Source organism: Aptenodytes patagonicus, chromosome 14 (assembly GCF_965638725.1).
Source record: "Aptenodytes patagonicus chromosome 14, bAptPat1.pri.cur, whole genome shotgun sequence".
NCBI classification, from domain to species: Eukaryota; Metazoa; Chordata; class Aves; order Sphenisciformes; family Spheniscidae; genus Aptenodytes; species Aptenodytes patagonicus.
In genome coordinates, this window is record NC_134962.1 from 7,170,936 (window position 1) to 7,188,514 (window position 17,579).

A 17,579-nucleotide genomic window follows, 5' to 3' on the forward strand; every position below is an offset into this window, starting at 1 on the left:
GAAACAAATGTGGCACTCCAAAAAACACTGCCACTGCTATCAATTTAGCAGGCTGGCTGTAACAGCAGAGGGCTGCTGTCGCTGAGCGAGTACAGCATGCATTAATAACTGTGTGTCAGGACTTCCCCTTCCCCTCCCACCAAGCTCTGGTTCTCCTTGTTTCTCCACCGAAAAAGCCACCAGAACTGCTATCTCATGCCTCCCATGTTTCTGAAGTTTTAGAAACTTGAAGGGAGGCAGAGGAGGAGCGAAGGGGATTGCTAAGCCTAAGAAACATTTTGCACAGCAGCAGCTTTTAAGAGGAAAATTAAATTTCACTCTCTACCTCTTAAAAAACCACCCCACATTCAATACTGTTAGTCTATAGTTGTGTCTGATTCAGATATATCACAACAAACTAATTCGTCAAGCTTTAACATGTCCCCAAAGACACAGCCTTCCAATATTCAATTGGTTTCTCCTTTGTTATATAGAAAAGAAAACTAATACATTTCCTTCTTTATATATTAAATAACCTCTTAAAAGGTAATCTTTATTTAAATACAGACAAAACCTGTACCCTCCTCAGCCCTTGACAAGACACTTCATCAGTGGTAATGGAAAGTTAATCCAGCAGTAAGAACAATCTTACATTTAAAAATCCTCATGAAAGCAAGTGCTGAGCTTTTGACTACAGGAAGCCTCCCAAATGTGAAGCCCAGGAGCACTGTACAAGGATGCTTGAACGAACACATTTAAAACTTTGCACAGGCAACTACCTGTAAAGATAAGTAGTGAATTTTCAAACTTACAGAATGTTTAAGCACAGAGTTTCTTAATGATCTGTACTTCTGTTGAATCAGATGAGGTCTGGGAAACTTGGACTATTAGAGATAACAGGGAGAAGAAATAATGAGTCTGGGTTTTTGAATAATAATAATAAAAAAAGAGTGTAATTCAAGTGCTGTGTAACAGACTTATAGAATGAAAATTCCTCAATAAAATGAAGCAAAGTGACATTTCTGAGGTACATATACAAAAATTAATATGCACAACAGTTTCTTTCTTTGAGAGGATACAAAAGGTCTCTATGGCAAAATTATTCTCATTTTCACATGCTGCAGCACTGTCACATTTTACAGTTGCAATGTGGATACTCCTTGAAAAAACTATGAATTTACTTTGAGGTCCCACTCATTAAGATAAATTCAAAAGAAGACGAGATTTCAAGTCTGAGCTTTAATACCAGAACTAGAACACCATTTCTTGAATTCATCTAAACAATTTAAAATCCTGTTTCAAATTCTTATGGCACAAGACTGGCTCAGAATTGAAGGTCCACTTGGCCAATTAAAAAAAAAAAAAAAAAATTCCACCAAAAAACCCCCAGACTAAAAGATACAAAACAGAGCTTTACAAAGAATGAATCGGAACTGAAGGCAGCTTAAGGCTTCATTAAAATATTTGCCAAGTTCTGCTGTTACTTGTGTAATCCATTCTTTAAACAGACTTCAGTGGGATTGCACAGATACAATGCAGAGCAAAACTGGCTCATACTGCCCAGTTTGAGCAAGATACAGTCACATTATCTTTTGCGGGATTTAGAAAGACAGGAGAACAAGTTTAATCCTTCCTGCAAGGATCATTTTATTCTCCCCCACACACTCCTTGAGTACAATTAGAGATGACTTACGAAAATTAATGCCACACACACTAATAAAAAAAATTAGCGTGGGGCAAAACTTAGTCTCAGTACTTTGATCTTTTTCTGCCACGTTTGACAGAATTAAAAAACAGACACAGCACGGCTTTCATCTAGGCATCTGTTGGCAGTACAATCAATACAAGATGATATAATGAATCTGGATAATCACTGTTTTGTAAAGCTGTCCTTAGTCTGTCGTTGACCTTCTGTACCAAAATCTAGCCCTGTAGTCGTCACTGCAGGTCATGAAGCCAGGATTGGTAGGAGAATGGACAATACAACGGACGATGCTGTTGTGCCCCAGAGAAAGAAGATTTCTCCGTTCAGCAGTTCTTGAATCCCAGCAGCAGAGACTTATGGTCCTTTCATCTGGAAGCAGCACATAATCTTCTGTGTGGTTGAAGACAGCTTGTGTCCTGTGTACTTGTCGTCCACTCAAACCAGCTCCTAAATAAATGCAACAAAATATTAACCCAAATAGGATCAGTTTTGGGAAGTTTCCGAAGACCTAAGAATAAACCTCCCATAAGTATCAATTTCTGCAGTCTACAAAGGAGCCTTATGATCTCAGTTAGTCTACCACTTTCACATACAACAGGTGACTCAATAATGAATATTCGTTTGTAGTTATACATGGTATATTCTAAAATTTCTTGGAGGACAGAAAGATTAACTACTGCAACTGTGTCAGTCAAGCCCAACCACTCGGTGTGAGTGCAATCACTTAACTTTAAGAGCACTTTTCCCTCGTATTTTTTGTACGAGGCTTACAGCTGTAACTAAGGGGAAAGACCACAGGTCGTAGAATACACAGATTCTCATTATCAGTGGCAACTTTTGTTTAATGTATATCTCATATGGCACATTGTATGACCTACCTTGGCCATACCTTCCCTCCATACCCTTGAAATAAAATGTGTGTTTCATATATATAGGCATTTACTTTGCAATGCACACACCTGCATCCTACCTGATATTTTGTGAAAGTTTATCAAGGAGGTGCTGCACCCTGCTGGTTGAGAGCAAAATAGAGCTAGTGTACAAAAAAGGACTGTACACATCCCAAAAGCGGATATACAAAATTTTCAACATCCTCTCCTCTTTTATGCTGTGACTCCTAATGCTTAAGCACATTACTGCTTGACCCAAAAGCTTCCCCCGTCACACAGCTGCTACCATATGCAAAGCTTCTACATCCTTCACCATTTCTTACGTCCTGCTGAGACCAAAGCATGGTATTGTCAGCATGCTCCGAGTATGACTACCTTGCACATAATTGCATCCTTGGAAAAAAAAGACAAAAAAGAAACAAACCATCTGTAGCTATTTTTCAGAATATTGCCGTGGCTTACTAGAGCCATCTGTTGCACGAGAGTCTAATGGTTAAAGCAACTGCCCCAAAGTAGGTTCAGTTCCCCCCATCTGGGTGGGTAGTACTCTGCAGGAGAGCGGTCTACTCTAGCCAGAAATGGATTAGGTGTTCGTTTTGACCCTTCCAGTTTAAACTGTGCCCCCTAGTCTAGCAACAGATAGAAAAGTCACCAAGTCAAAATGATCACCAGCAAGAAAAGTGATGATGCAGTTTTGTTTTAATAATCACTGTTTCTAAAACACACTAAAGAAAAAGTAGAGAACAAAACCCTCTGCACAAATGTCCTAGGCTTTAGGGCAGTGTTCCTTTTTACTTTTCCCTAATTTAGTGGTAACTTCCCTCCAAAGCAATAGAGTAATGATGCCAGAAAAGTCTCCAAAATCTACTCAGACTAAATACGTTTACACTGACCAACATGTAAGAATCACAGCTTCTCTTCTGGAATTAGTCTACATTAAATGTTTTCAAAAATTTGGGGCAATTTATCCTCAAACCAGCAGTCTCCCATTGCTTTTAAGAACTACTATTCCTCTGACAGTACTACCAGCCCTGCCGTGGGTCAGTACCTGAAAAAGAAGGTACTTGGAAGGTCACATACCTGTGTATTTGACCAGTGTTCGACCAGTGGATATCTCCCATAGTTTAGCTACAGAGTCTTTTCCACTTGACAAGATATACTTTGAATTTTTGGAAAAAATAGCAGAACAGACTTCAGCTCCATCATGCGCCTTCTCAAAAGTAGTGATACAGCGATTTGAAACACCATCCCACAGTTTGATGCATCCATCCTTACTTCCTGTCACATACATGTTTGCACTTGCGTTGTAATTTACCGAACATATAGCATCAGTGTGCTGATCTTGAGGATTGCAAGACACAAAACACTGGAAAGTATTGATATCATACAGTCGTAAAGTAGGGTGCTGGGTACCAACAAGTATGAAATCTCCAGAAGGGTGAAAAGAAATTGAGCGCAACATCTCTGCTTCCTGTTTAATCAAAAATACATAATTGGTGTAAGAAAGAAAAAAAGATCTGAAATGGAAGTGTCAATTCTGGTGGCATTAAAGTGCTAAAAAAACTAGTTAAATTATCGGTTAGCACAACGTGTTCCATTTTTGCAAAAATAGAAAATGCTTCGTATAGGATTAAAATGACAGGCTACCTTTAAATGTATCGTAGTTTTTGTCCTAGAGCAGCTTGCAGTGCCCGCTCATTTTTGGGATATCGCACAAGAGTGACAGGAGGCTTTGTCAGCCAGTTATACACCCCAAGGCCCACCACGACATAATCCCAAACTCTCCTCCAAAACAAAGATAATATAATTGACTTCAAAGTTACCCATATGAGATTTGGTCTAGATTAACAAAAAGCAGACAGGCACTAGATTTAAAGACTACAGGTATCCATTATGCACAAACTCTTAACATGTAATTACCACAATGTCTGTAAATTTTGTAGCTGCATACTCCTACATACCTAACCACTTATAAACTCAGACACAATTTATCTCACCGATACCTCAGTACTTATACATTCAAGCTTTGGTTGCTCTGAACCGATATTGTATCTAACCTGTATATATTTGAAGGCTCTTTTGGCAGAAGGTTTTGAATAATCAAACAATTTAAGTGTGTAGTCCCTTGAACCAGATGCTAGGATCTGTTCTGTTGGATGAAAAGCTAAACACGTAACTTCATCCACATGATCGTACAGAGTCCGAATAACAGGGTGATTTTCCATGTTTTGCTGTGCTGTCTCATTCATCATGACCTACAAAGAACATTCAACAAGTTAGAGTGTTAGAAAGCAAAACATGCTTTTGACAGGAAAAGTAGGTTTTACGCTTGCCAGAGTGGCCAAACAGCAGCTGCCTTTCTGACACATGACTAGGTACACAATCACCATTATCTTAATTATTTGAAGGCCCATTATATATTGTTATCAGATAAGATCCCTGTATCTTAAAAAAGGTCAACTGACTTGCTCAAGGACAAACTAGTTTCAGTAGCAGAGTACTGATGCAAGAAAACATATCACCTTCTTCATGAAGAGTCCAAATCAAAATACTGTATTGCCGTAAGAATTAAGGGAAGCTGTACCAACTGGGAAAACTGCAACTTTTACTCACGCAGGATACTGCTGAGAATTTGGTGTGTACCCTGTGCAAACCCCCCTCCCCCTTTAAATTGCTACCTGATAACTGTAGTAGAGAAAAAAATGAAGCGAATAAATATGTATTCTGTGAAACGGTTCTGAAACACACAGACAGTGGAGGCTGTAGAGGCCAAAAGTGTAAGTGGGTTCAAAAATGAACTGTATTCATACGGTATTGCAATTATCAGCAACTATTAGAAGCAATTTCTGGCTCAATTCTCTCGACTGCTGCTAGAAGTTACACAGGTATACTTGCCCTATTTCTTCTTCCTTTTCTTCAAGGGTACTTTATGAGCCGCTGTTGGAGTAGGAAATACGGCGAGACAGATATTTAGTCCAACCCACTGAGCCAGCCGCAAGGCACAGACATGGCATGAAACAGACAGCACCTCAAGAATTCACAAAGTGGTTACGATTCAAGTCATATTTTACCTCAATAGGCATAGCACTTTTGGCCAACATTCTCTCTGTATCAAGAATTTTTATTGAGGCATCAGCAGATCCTGTAGCTATTAACTGTCCGTCTCTGCTATACGTAGCTACACGACACGGTCCTTTGTGAGATGTGACATAACAAGTCTCATATTCAGAAGCCTCAGGAGACATGGTCTGTACATCTGCATCAAATTCCAAGTCAATTCCTGTGCCTGGAGCTACCGTATCTGACCGTCCAATTGCATATTGAACAGCACTGTCATCGTTCTCCATTCCTGAAAAGAGAGAAGTTGATGCACTTAAACCAGGTTAACCTTCTCCTTAGACAGATAGGCTGTGGCCAGATGTATGCTACAGACTTCTCTAACAGCTGCGAGACAGGTTTTAAGAGAGGCAGCCCCTGCTGAACAAAGCTAAGCTAGCAGAGCAGATTTAGTTATACAGCAGTACTTCTCGTGAGAAATAAGAGGTACTTTGGCTACGCTACAAGCAGATTACAGCTCTTAAAATTAACTGTGGAAATACAACCAGCAAATACTGTAGGATGGTAAGTACTCATAAATGCACTGACAATCAGTTACCGAAGCCATCGACAGGCCTCTAGCCAGCTTTTCACAGAAGGACAAACAAGCCCCAACATTATTACATGAGATTTGAAGTAAAAAACCTGAAGCATTTACTGATTCTTTTCCTTTCCATTTTATTGCATTGAAGAAAAAAAAAAAAAAAACAACCACCCCACAAACAACTATCCCGGCATTGTAAATGAAAATTTTTACTCCTCTTCACACCCACTCTTACAGATTTTTTTTTTTTTTTAAATTATTTTTTTTATTTCCAGGATGCATCTACAGAACAAAGACAGTTCAGCACTAGAAGTGGTAACAGGGCAGACACAAGAATTTTCAGCTACGCGCCCAACTGTGATCATCAACTAACCAAATGCAATGGAAAAGTTTTTGTTGCTTTCATCTGCAAATTGCAAGTCTAGCATTCTTATTTCAAACAGACACAAGGCTTCACATATTTATACTCTTGGAACTCAACTAGTTCAGGCAGCAGAACCAGTTCAGTTACAATACAGAGAAGACACGATGCTACGGCTAGCCCTCTTCCAGTAACTTAGCTTGTTTCAACAGTAGCTCAGGTATTTTGACGACATACTGTGGCACAGGTGTACTTTCAGAGAGAAAGATACACAGAGAGAGAACAGGCGGTATCTCTGCTGAGACCCTAGACTGTGAAGCTTATTTTCTTGAGACTGATAATATAAAGGCTAGTGAAGATTGCCAATGGAAGGGCTTGCTCCCTTTCCAACGATGTCAGGAAGAATCATATAGAACGTATTTCTAAAGTTGGCAGAGAACCGTGTGAGTCAGTTTCCTATTAGGTCTGTGGACTCAGTGATCCCATTTACTGGAGTGTATTTTTAGAAGGTTGCCAGTCACCCAGGACCCTGGCCAGGTACTCTTATGTGTTACAAGAAGTTCAAACAAACAGATTTTGACAACAGGCAGCGATCTGTTTTGCTTTTAATGCATACTAAAGAATGAAAGATAGAACTAGAACGCCCTTCAAAAAAATCCACAAAGGCTGTATCTAAATATACAAAAATGTTACGCTATTACTAGACATAACCTTTGCATAAAAGACCTTGTCTTTTCAGTAACACTAACCTCTTTATTCACAAGGATTTAAGCTAGGGATTTAGAAACTGGACTTTTATGTTAGCTTTTTATTCCAGCTTACCTAACTTAATTAGGTGCAGCAGTTGTTCAGATGGTGCACAGACTGATTGTGGTTTTATCTCATTTATCAAGCCATTGGCAATATTTATGTATCCATCATATAGCAGCTGACTAATTATCAGTTTATAAAGTTGCTGACGGTCTTTCAAACTGACTTTTGTTCTATACATTGTGAGCAAGGAATGCCTTGGAGGGGCCTGAAATAAAGAAAGAAGAAAAATCACATACAAGAGAGTTGCATGAAACAACCACAACCTTTAAATAAAGCACATCCTGCTGAATTTCAGTGCAGACACCAAATACTACCATACTTCAGGTAAGATTCAGAGACATAGAAATGAAAGATAAAAAAAAAAAGGAAAAACCTGTTGCACTTGTTTGCTGTAGAAATTAAAATCTCGCCAATAAACAGAACGCGAACGGTATTAAGGTGCAATAGAGAAGACAGAAATAACGCAGCATCAGTTAGCAAAATGATTCCGTCAGTATCTTTCAGTCAGCCTCGCCAGCACCGGCGGACCTGGGCGCCGGGGGGGCGATCAACATCAAACGTGCAGGGAAGTCAAACGCCTCGCCGCCCTCACCCAGCCCCAGCCCGCTCCCTCCGTCCCCTCCCGGGAGAGCGCATCCTCCCCGCGCCTCCTCCCGTCCGGCAGATGCCGGTCACCCGCCCGCGCACCCTCTCCCAGCCCCGGGCTGCAAGACCAATAACCGGGCAGGGAGGGGGCGTGGGGGAAAGGGACTGAATGAGGGCGGGGAGCGCTCAGCCGGAGCGCAGCGGTCACGGAACGCGGGCTTCGAACGCCGCGGGGGACAGGCGGCTTCGGGCGGCAGCCGCGGGGGCCGAGACCCGGCCCAGGCAGCGGAGCCGAAAGCGAGGGAGAGCCCGGAGCGGCCCCGGTACCTACCGACCCTTCCTTCTGCCTCCCTCGCTCTCCCCCTAAAATGGCGACCGGAGCCCTGAGCGCATCGATTGGCGGCGGCGGCAGGGGAGGAGGCGGCGGCGGCGGCCGGGACCGAAGAATGCTCCTCCGCGAAGGCTGCTGCATCGAGCGCCCGCAAATCGATTGGAGGCGACTCTTGAAGGAGAGAATCGCAGCATCACATGACCGTGACGCCCCGCGCGCGCGCCCGGGCACTGGCAGGTCCCACTGTGTCACGTGACGGATGAGGCGCCGAGGGAGCCCCCGAGCGGCGGGGAGGGGCGGGGGCGGGGGGGGGCCGCGGCGGGCAGGGCCGGGCCGGGCCGGGCCAGGGCGGCACGGCGACCCGCCGCGGCGTCCGGGGGTCCCTCTCCCCCTTTTCCCTCCGGGGAGGTCGGGGCCTTGGCCGAGGCCGGCAGAGCCGCGCTCAGGGCGGGACGCGGGCGACAGGCCCCGCCGGCCGAGCAGCCCGGGGAGCTGCGGGGGGCCGGCTCCTAACAGGAGGGCGACTGACGGCGGGAGGCGGGGGGGGGTGGTGGGGGGTGGCCGGGGTTCTTTTGTGTCCCAGCTGCAAAGCTCCGAAACGCTGCTTCCGCTGAGACACCGGGATCCCAAACACGGGGACGTGAGCGGGCCGTGAAATAACAAGTCGCTGGCACTGCTGCTCAGCGCCGCAGGCCTCCCCGAGGGTTTCAGCCACCTGGGCTGCACAGTCGCACGCATCTTGCGCTGCCAGACTGCACGGTCTCTCGGCAGGCTGCGAGCCTGTCCCGAGAGCGCACCACCCCCCTCCCAAAAGTCCTACTCACGTCAGCCTCAAGAAACGGCAGTCGAAGTGGACGCGGGTCAAGGAGGGGGGATGCCATGCTACCCATGCCCCGTGGCAGCTGACGTCTATCACATGCCGCAGCGACACGACGACCTGACATCTTCTTTTTACCTATCCTGTATCACTTGTAAACACCAACACACACACCAGGGTCGCCTTCGCACTTGTTTTCGGCACCGCAGAGACAGTTAAAAGTTGCCTTCAATCACGGTTCTTCAGAGGCCCGAAGTACTGAACCTAGTTTCGGCTGCCGCTTGTCACCCAGCGGCCGAGGTCCCCCTCACCGGTGTGAGCAGGACCACTCAGGCAGCCGGCAACTGAGTCAGCACAGCAGCCTCACGCTCCCTTTGCGCTGCTACTCACGAACTGCGCTCACTGATCGTCCGCTGCCGGCGTCGTCCCGCTGCCGCCCAGCGCCTCCTCGAGAACCCGTGGGGTTTTGGAAGCTACCACGGGCTGCGGATCACCGCCGGTGTGACAGGAGGGGTCCGCGGGCCGGCGAAGGCACCTCAGGCCAGGCGTCCCCTGGCGCGCTGCGCTGTGCCGAGGCGGGCGTCCCCTTCGCACTTGTCCTCAAGAGCCGACGGCACGTGGAGCGCTGCCCTGGGCCGCACGTCCGGGAGAGCGCGAGGCGGAGGCCCGCTTCGCCCCTCGGCCCGTCCTCCCGCTCCTCGGGGCTGCGAGCTGCCACCCGGGGCGCCTACCTCGCCGGCTGGACACAATGGCCCCCGGCCCCACTCGCGCTCGGCTCCACGCGAGGTGGCAGCACCGCCTCTCCCTCGGCCCGGGGCGGCGGGTGCGTGTGCGGAGGAGGAGAGGGAAGAGGCTGGTGCCTCGCGGGATGCGGGACTAACCTGCCGCCCTTCCCCCCGCCGCCGGCGGCACGCTCCGAGGCCTCAGCGGCTGTGAGGAAGGGATGGTAGTTGTAGCGTTGCCACAGGTGGGTGGTCTGGGCGTACGCGATTTGCGTAACGGAAGACCCGGCCAGGCAGAGACTTTGCGGAGAAAAGTGTGTAAGCGGGGCGCCGATCCACGCAGTTGGAGTACGGAAGGAGGCAGCGGCGGAGCGACGGTACGAAAATACGCATGTAGCGCAAACACCGCCCTCGGGGCGGGCGGGCCGGACCTACCCGGGATACGCAGCAGGCTGCCGTTGCGCATGCGCCCCAGAGGCTCGCGGCGACGAGGCTCGGCCTCGCAACGAGCGGTGCGTGCGGAGAGCCAATCGGCGGGCGGGCCGGTTGAAAAGGAGCCAATCAGCGGGCGCGAGCGGCGGGAGAGGGGCCAATGGCGAGAGGCGGTAGTTTAAAGGGTATTTAAGGGAGGGCGGTTTGAATTCAAACAGCCGCGGCGGCCGGAGGGAGCGGAGGCCGGGGGTGAGCGGGCGGCCGGGGCGCGACCCGCGGGCAGGGCCGCGGCGCGGGGGATCCTGCCCGCCGGAGGGGCTGCCGGGGGGGGGGGTGTTGCCAGGGAGGGGGGGTGTTGCCAGGGAGGGGCTCGGCCGGTGCGAGACTGCGAGCGCAGGCTGGTGGTCGCGGGGCAGGAGTATGAGGCGGTGCGCTGCGGCGGGACGGCCGGCCCTGCCTCGGGGCCTCCCGGCGTTCGAAGGGGCGCACGTCTGTGAAGAAGAGCTCCGAGGCGAGGTGTTTTCTGTAGAAGTGACCCCTCTTCTCTACGTCTCATCCGTAGGCTAAGCTATATGCGGCTCTTCTCCTCGGGCACTATGGACAAGAATGCGAAAGAGAACCGTTCTGGATACCCTAGTCGTGCTATGAAAGTAGGTGACTTATTAGGTCGGTGGGTGTATTATTCCTGATCACACAATAGCTACAGGCTTCAAATTGTCTGTGGTAATTATTGTTAACTGTGCTAAGTAACAAAAAGGGGGAAAATTGTCTTGAACCGAAGCTTTCTGTGCACAGGAAACAACTGCTGACTTCATCTTTCAATAGCCTTCTCCTGAAGAGAACTGTGTCTGAGGCTTACTTCTTTTAATTGTTGATATTGTATTTCATACTTGAATTGGAAAATCCTCCTAATATTTTAATTATAATCTAAGATCATTTAAAGAGAGTGCAAATGTGTGTTGGCAACTTATCCCAGATATGGCTTCCAAAAGCAAGTGTTGTGTTAATGTCACTATTCTTATGCCCGTGCAGGAGTACTCAAGATCGCCCTGACTACATATTTTTGTATATAGAAACATAGACAGTTTCTCATTATTTTAACTTAAAAACAAAGAGGTCTTGTTAAGGTTTTGGAATAGCATAAGCAAAACTTTTTAATCGAGCTGTTGATACGTTATTTTCAGTGAATGGAACCAGAAGACTAAATAACATCTAGGGGAAGAAAGAAATACAAATTGTTGCATTAGAAGGAAAAAAAAGTGAGAAGCCTAATCATTAGCATTTGAACTTAATTGTAGGCAAACTATCCTAAAACAAATAAGAATTTCTTAAATATAAGCCTAAACTACCTTCCCTTACTGGAAGCAAAAGATTAACAGTAGGTAGCTGAACCTTACTAAATAAACTTGCTTTGTTCTGCTGAACTCCTGTTGCAGCACAAGGTGTATCAGGATGAAGAGCATTAAAGGGAGCAATGTATGTTTTTATAGTAAGGATCTGCTGTCTTACCACCTTTGGCTGATATTCTTCAGATGTGTGTGGAAAAGTTCTTCTGCTAGCTATAAATAAGCATGCTCTTGACAAGAAGTAGTCACCAGGTTTCTACAATGTAGAAATTTAAGAGTGTTTTCATTCTTAAAACATAATATCAGAATACCTTAACATTTCCTGTTAATGTGCTTTGTATTTTTTTCTGCTCTACTGAATGGGGCCATAAAGGTTACAGTATGCTATTCTACAATTAATATATAATTTTTTCTTTTTGCAGATTGCTAATCCCATTGGGGATGGCCCGAAACGTGTCCCTGTGTCTCAGCATTCTGCCCAGAGCCGGTTACTGAACAGTGGAGTTCAAGCACAACGTGTTCTGTGTCCTTCAAACTTTGCCCAGCGAGTTCCTGTGCAATCACAAAAATCTGTACTGTCAAACCAAAAACTGTCTAATAACCAGACAACGCAGCAGCCCCGACCAAATTTTCTGGTCCAACTGACTGCTAGGCCTCAGGTTCCCAGCAAGAGCAATGAAAAACCTCAACAGGCTCCAGTACCTGGTAATTCTGAAGATCACGTACACGTATTTATACAGTTGTGACACTTGGGATGCTTCTGTTCTATGAAGCAGAGTGCAATGCAGAAAACTTAAAGCTGATGATGATGTGAAACAGTCCTGTAGAGAAGTATGTGGTTGTACCCAGAAACAGAATAGCAGCACATACTGCAGCTTAGATGTTACTGCACTACTGTTGTTGCCAGGATTACTCATTTAGAGCCAATATGGGTGTTGAAAAATTTCCAGATGCTCACTGGTCAGCTATGAACTAATGTAATTGGCATTCACACGTCACAGTTTTTTCCAGTATTCAAGTTAATCTCCTATACACAATAATACTGTATTCTTTGGGGGGGGGGGAAGCTTAGTGGGGTTTTCTTGATTTTAAGAAAGCTTTTAAAATTACACTTTGATAGCACTAATAACTGCTATACTGCTTTGCCAATAGTAAGCTACACTAGGTTTAAAATGTCATTGGATGTATTCTAAAACTGTTGCAGATTCTGCACGAAGGTTAGATTTGCTCCCATGTGAATGTTTCTATTGTGTTCATGAGTCTGGTTCATAAAGCTCATCTACTTCTCTATATGTAGCAAAAAATTCTGAAGCAGAAAGCACCTCTAAACAGAAAAATGAAGAGACTACTAAAAAGAAAAATGAAGAGACTAAAAAGTAAGTTGCATGCCTAAATTGTTTTAGCTAACTGAGTCCTGTTGGATTAGGCTTGTTTTAAACTTCTAGGACTTTATGCTGCAACTAAGTTGCAGCTAAGCTGAAGGCTACTTGAGCCCCTCGGTTGTGGAGATGAGTGGCCCTACACTTCAGAGACAACATATGAAACTCTAGGCAAGTTTACTTCGACCTGATAATTCTCAGGAACAAGGACTTCCTGTAATCTAAAGAAAACTTCTGGATAAATGAGTAATAGCTCTTCCCACGAGAGAACACTGATAGCCACTGCTCCAATCACAAGATGTACATGTGAAAACAAAGCCTCCTTCATATGTGTGAGAGGCCGGAGGATGAAGTTAGGTTTGTAGTATGGTTACCTTAAATAGTGCAGTTCTGACATGCGCTAGTAAGTACATCCGTATTAAGTGTATTGAAATGAGCCTGGCCTGGTATACAGAGTTTTTGCTTTGTAGTAGTGTGGTTGATGTTAGTATCTCTGTGCATAAGTTTTAGGAAGGAAGAGACTAGCTTTCAGAACTTTCTTTTGAAAAGTCTCAATTCTATCCTCTTGGTGGTGTTCTCTTAAAGACTAAAATCTAGCTCAGATCACTGTCTGTTGAACAGGAACATTATTGATTGTAAATCTGGGAGTCAAAGCCCACACAAGTATCGAGCTTTTGTAACTATCTTTCCTCTTGCAGACGGCAGTGGTCTCTTGATGATTTTGAAATTGGTCGTCCTCTGGGGAAAGGAAAATTTGGAAATGTGTACCTGGCACGTGAAAAGCAGAGTAAATTTATTCTTGCACTGAAAGTGCTCTTTAAAACGCAACTGGAGGAAGCCGGTGTAGAACATCAACTACGAAGAGAAGTTGAAATACAGTCTCATCTTAGGTAAAGTTTAGTGACCAGTTACACTCTGTTTTTTTTTGTGTTCAAATAAACAAAGTAACCTTGTTTATGATAACATACCCTCTTGAAGAAAAGAGAAGTTTCTTTTTAAACATGTGACACCTTGAAATTGCTAGTTGGGATTCTTGTCTTTCTGCACCAAGATTTACCTTTGTCTAGCTTGCAATGAAGTAACCTCTGGTAACAAATCTTCCTATTAACAAAAAAACCCAAACCCTTGTCTGTGGGTAACTGCAATGTCTCAAGAGTACGAGCTTGTTTCTGGTATTCTGTTTCCTGGAAAATAAGCCCAACTTGCTGAAGAAATCAGTTGTTTCACAGAAAGTTTTTAAAGTGTTTAAGCTTAAATTCCAAAACCCATAGGAATTGGCACCTTCAATGATAATCCACTTTTCCAACTGCTGTAGAAAGGTATGTTCAAGAAGATATGAATTAGCCAAAGTCTTGGCTAGCTGCTTGCTAGTAGGGAGTCTAAGCTGCTGCTTTGATAAATACCATCCATCTGCTATGAAGCTCTCCTAATGGGTATGTTGTAAGCTGAAGGAACGCTTACAAGATGTTGAAGTTCCTATGCTTGCTTGAAAAGGGGAAGGCAGGAAAGGGAAATTAAAGTTACATGGACAAATACCTTGTTCAGAAGAAAACTTAATCTTTTTGCAGGCACCCCAACATTCTCAGATTATATGGCTACTTCCACGATGTTACAAGAGTCTACCTTATTCTAGAGTATGCACCTCGTGGAGAAGTCTACAAAGAACTTCAGAAGCTTACCAAGTTTGATGAGCAAAGAACTGCTACTGTAGGTTGTTCTAGCTTCTTATACATTACTTGGTCTTCATACCTGGAATATCTGCAGCATAAAGCTAGCTCTTCAGATAGGAGTTCTGTATTCTGTTGTGTGAAACTGAGATTCCTTAGATGCTAGTTTGCTTGTGCACTTGTAAGAAGGAATAAGTTGGGAAGACAAATTACTGCACAGCACTAATATAACAATGTTCAGCATTGCTTAATATTGCAAGTGCTTGGTCACTTCAGGCAGAGCCTGTATTGCCAGACTTCAAGGGTTTAAGGAATAATTGCTCTAACTTAAACTACTAATTATGCCTAGGAAAGGCTACACTGTAGCCAGATTAGCTAAAGTGACAATGTCTTTATACTTTAAAGATTTATTCTTTTTCTAAATACAGTACATCACAGAACTAGCAGATGCGCTGTCATACTGTCATTCAAAGAATGTGATTCACCGAGACATCAAGCCAGAAAACTTGCTGCTTGGCTCAAATGGAGAATTAAAAATTGCTGACTTTGGATGGTCTGTGCATGCTCCATCTTCTAGGTGAGAATGCAATATATATTTATGCAGTGAAATACTTCTGTAGTGAAAATGTTAGCTTTTTTGTCACACTTAGAGTTGTGGAATGGAGGTAAATGTCAACTTCCTAAAATACTGGGAAAAAAATCCTTTAAGAACAGGGCCACTGCAGCAAAGGTCTTACTAGTCAACTGGTGTAGTAGAGAGGGAATGTTATTATCCTGTTTTTTCAACTTGCATAGTTCAAAACTTGCTGAACCCAAAACAAGTGAAGAAGGTTGTAGGGTTATAGTGGTCCCTGAGATGACAGACCAGTGCTTGTGTTCAAACATCACACTAGCAACATACTTAAGACATTTCCTTAATTAGTCTGCATTGCACCTGATGAAGTTAGACTACATTTGATCTAGCAAATGGGATGGAGAAAAGGAAGGATAAGACTGAATGCAGTGACTGAGATGCTTTAAAGCAAAAGTAGAAAACTTACTGCTGGAACTTCTTTACCAGGTGCTCTGGTGGTGCCAAGTCTATCCAGGGTAGACTGCACTGAGGTACAGATGATTGCCAGCATTAGCTTCTATCTGGCTCTTGAAGTGGGTCTTATAATTGCCATAATCAGTAAGTAATCAACTTAGACTTTTCTTCAGGAGAACAACTCTCTGTGGAACACTTGACTACCTGCCTCCTGAAATGATTGAGGGAAGAACACACGATGAAAAGGTGGATATTTGGAGCCTGGGAGTTCTGTGCTATGAATTCCTTGTAGGGAAACCACCTTTTGAAGCAGAAACATACCAGGAAACCTACAGAGCTATTTCCAGGGTATGTGCCAACACTTATCTGGACTAGCTGAATTGTGCTGCCTTTCAGTTCTGTTGTCTTATTGAAGCTTAACAAATGGTCATCTTGAAGAAGGGAATGTGTTATAACTAGAACTGTAGCAAGACATAATGATATGCATAAAACTAGATCCCTAAAGCTGTCTTCAGTCATTCAGTAGAATGACTATAAGAGACCTTAAGATACATTGCCTTACTTCCTTGGTTCTACTGTTTCTGCCTGCATCTGAACTTCTACCTCTTTCATAAAGCAACTAATCTTCTCCATATCTTTCCTTTTCCAATTTAAAAAATGAATATTTAACATTCAAGGTGTTACTAAAAATACATAAGCCTAACTTTTCCTGTTGTATACCCTAGAAAGGTTCCAGCAAACTAATCTTGTTTGAAGTACATTGAAAAATGCACTAGCTTAACTTCCACAAGCAGTGAGAACCTTGTTTTCTTCAGGATTGTGATAAAATTACTTAATCTCATCTCAATAGGCATAAGGTACATAGCCCACAAGGCTGACACAGCTCTCCTTTCTAGATCTACCTTGGAGGGTAGAGCCCTTTTGTCTTTCTAGTTTGGTTATTGCCAAAGAACTTTTGCGTCATCTTTAGTGTCCTTCCTCTTCCTTAGGTGGAATTCAAGTTTCCTCCATTTGTAACAGAAGGTGCGAGGGATTTAATTTCAAAGCTTCTGAAGCATAACCCATTCCATCGACTGCCCCTGAAGGAAGTGCTGCTTCATCCCTGGATTACAGCAAACTCTACAAAGATGCCCAACAGCAGAAAGAGTGATGTTGCTGCCCCACCCAGAACATAGTCTTAGCAGGAGTAACCTCATGGGATCAACAAGAGGAGTCTTGTACTGTGACTACTGTAATGCTTACAATAGGAAAAGCAGGTCTTGGAATCTAATGGCGATTGGAATGCAAATCTTTGGCTTGGCCATCTTAAACTCTAATTGCAATGTAAAATTATTTGACTTTTAGCTGGAGGCTGTGGAATACTTAATATACTTGAAATCGTTACATGTGGGCCAGGTTTGTTGGTGTAAGTATTAAGCTGTTCAAGGCTCTTATGGTGTGGTCTGTCCTGGTAATGGTTCATTGTTCCAACAACAAGAGGAAGTTGTCGTTCTAGCTTATTGAACAGTGCAATATCCCGGAGATACCTTCCTCCTAACTTACTGGGCTGCTAAGAGTATCATAACTGTGGTGTAATCTGAAACTGAGCGAGGTGAATGCATTTCTCTACATGTCCTAAAAATGTGTGCATTGTTTGTCTCTATTTTGTCTTAAATGTGAGCACTCAACTTTTTAAATAAAGACTTGTTATATACTGCCACCAGCATGGTAAGATTCCTTATGGCATTTACCACTTCCACTGGCTGTCTCTTAACCACTTGTCTTTACCATCAGTACAGCTTGACTCCTCGCCTATGATCACAAAGTAAGTTTACTTCCCACCTCCGTCAAAAAGGAAGCTGGCGTAAAGTTCTTGCTCAAAGTGCTGGTACTGCAAAGTAGATGT

The 17,579-nt window shown here is 44.3% G+C and overlaps 2 protein-coding genes across 3 annotated transcripts; one reads left to right on the forward strand and one right to left on the reverse strand.

Annotated features, from left to right (window-relative positions):
• Positions 1 to 495: 495 nt before the first annotated feature.
• Positions 496 to 10,162, reverse strand: CSTF1 (cleavage stimulation factor subunit 1). Of its 2 annotated transcripts, XM_076352222.1 has the most exons (7): positions 9,129 to 10,162; positions 8,305 to 8,475; positions 7,398 to 7,593; positions 5,646 to 5,923; positions 4,632 to 4,829; positions 3,655 to 4,045; positions 496 to 2,131 (listed from the first exon to the last, which is right to left on the reverse strand). In XM_076352222.1, the coding sequence occupies exons 1-7, from the start codon at positions 9,246 to 9,248 to the stop codon at positions 1,872 to 1,874; spliced, it is 1,614 nt and encodes a 537-aa protein (XP_076208337.1). In that variant the 5' UTR covers positions 9,249 to 10,162; the 3' UTR covers positions 496 to 1,871. The 2 variants fall into 2 exon arrangements, with proteins under 2 accessions (XP_076208337.1, XP_076208339.1); XM_076352224.1 differs by lacking the exons at positions 8,305 to 8,475; positions 9,129 to 10,162 and adding an exon at positions 7,762 to 7,965.
• An 8-nt stretch (positions 10,163 to 10,170) lies between these two features.
• Positions 10,171 to 17,387, forward strand: AURKA (aurora kinase A). The gene is made up of 9 exons (XM_076352225.1): positions 10,171 to 10,220; positions 10,838 to 10,925; positions 12,044 to 12,326; positions 12,919 to 12,997; positions 13,699 to 13,890; positions 14,569 to 14,707; positions 15,096 to 15,244; positions 15,868 to 16,042; positions 16,684 to 17,387. The coding sequence occupies exons 2-9, from the start codon at positions 10,848 to 10,850 to the stop codon at positions 16,867 to 16,869; spliced, it is 1,281 nt and encodes a 426-aa protein (XP_076208340.1). The 5' UTR covers positions 10,171 to 10,220; positions 10,838 to 10,847; the 3' UTR covers positions 16,870 to 17,387.
• Positions 17,388 to 17,579: the final 192 nt, after the last annotated feature.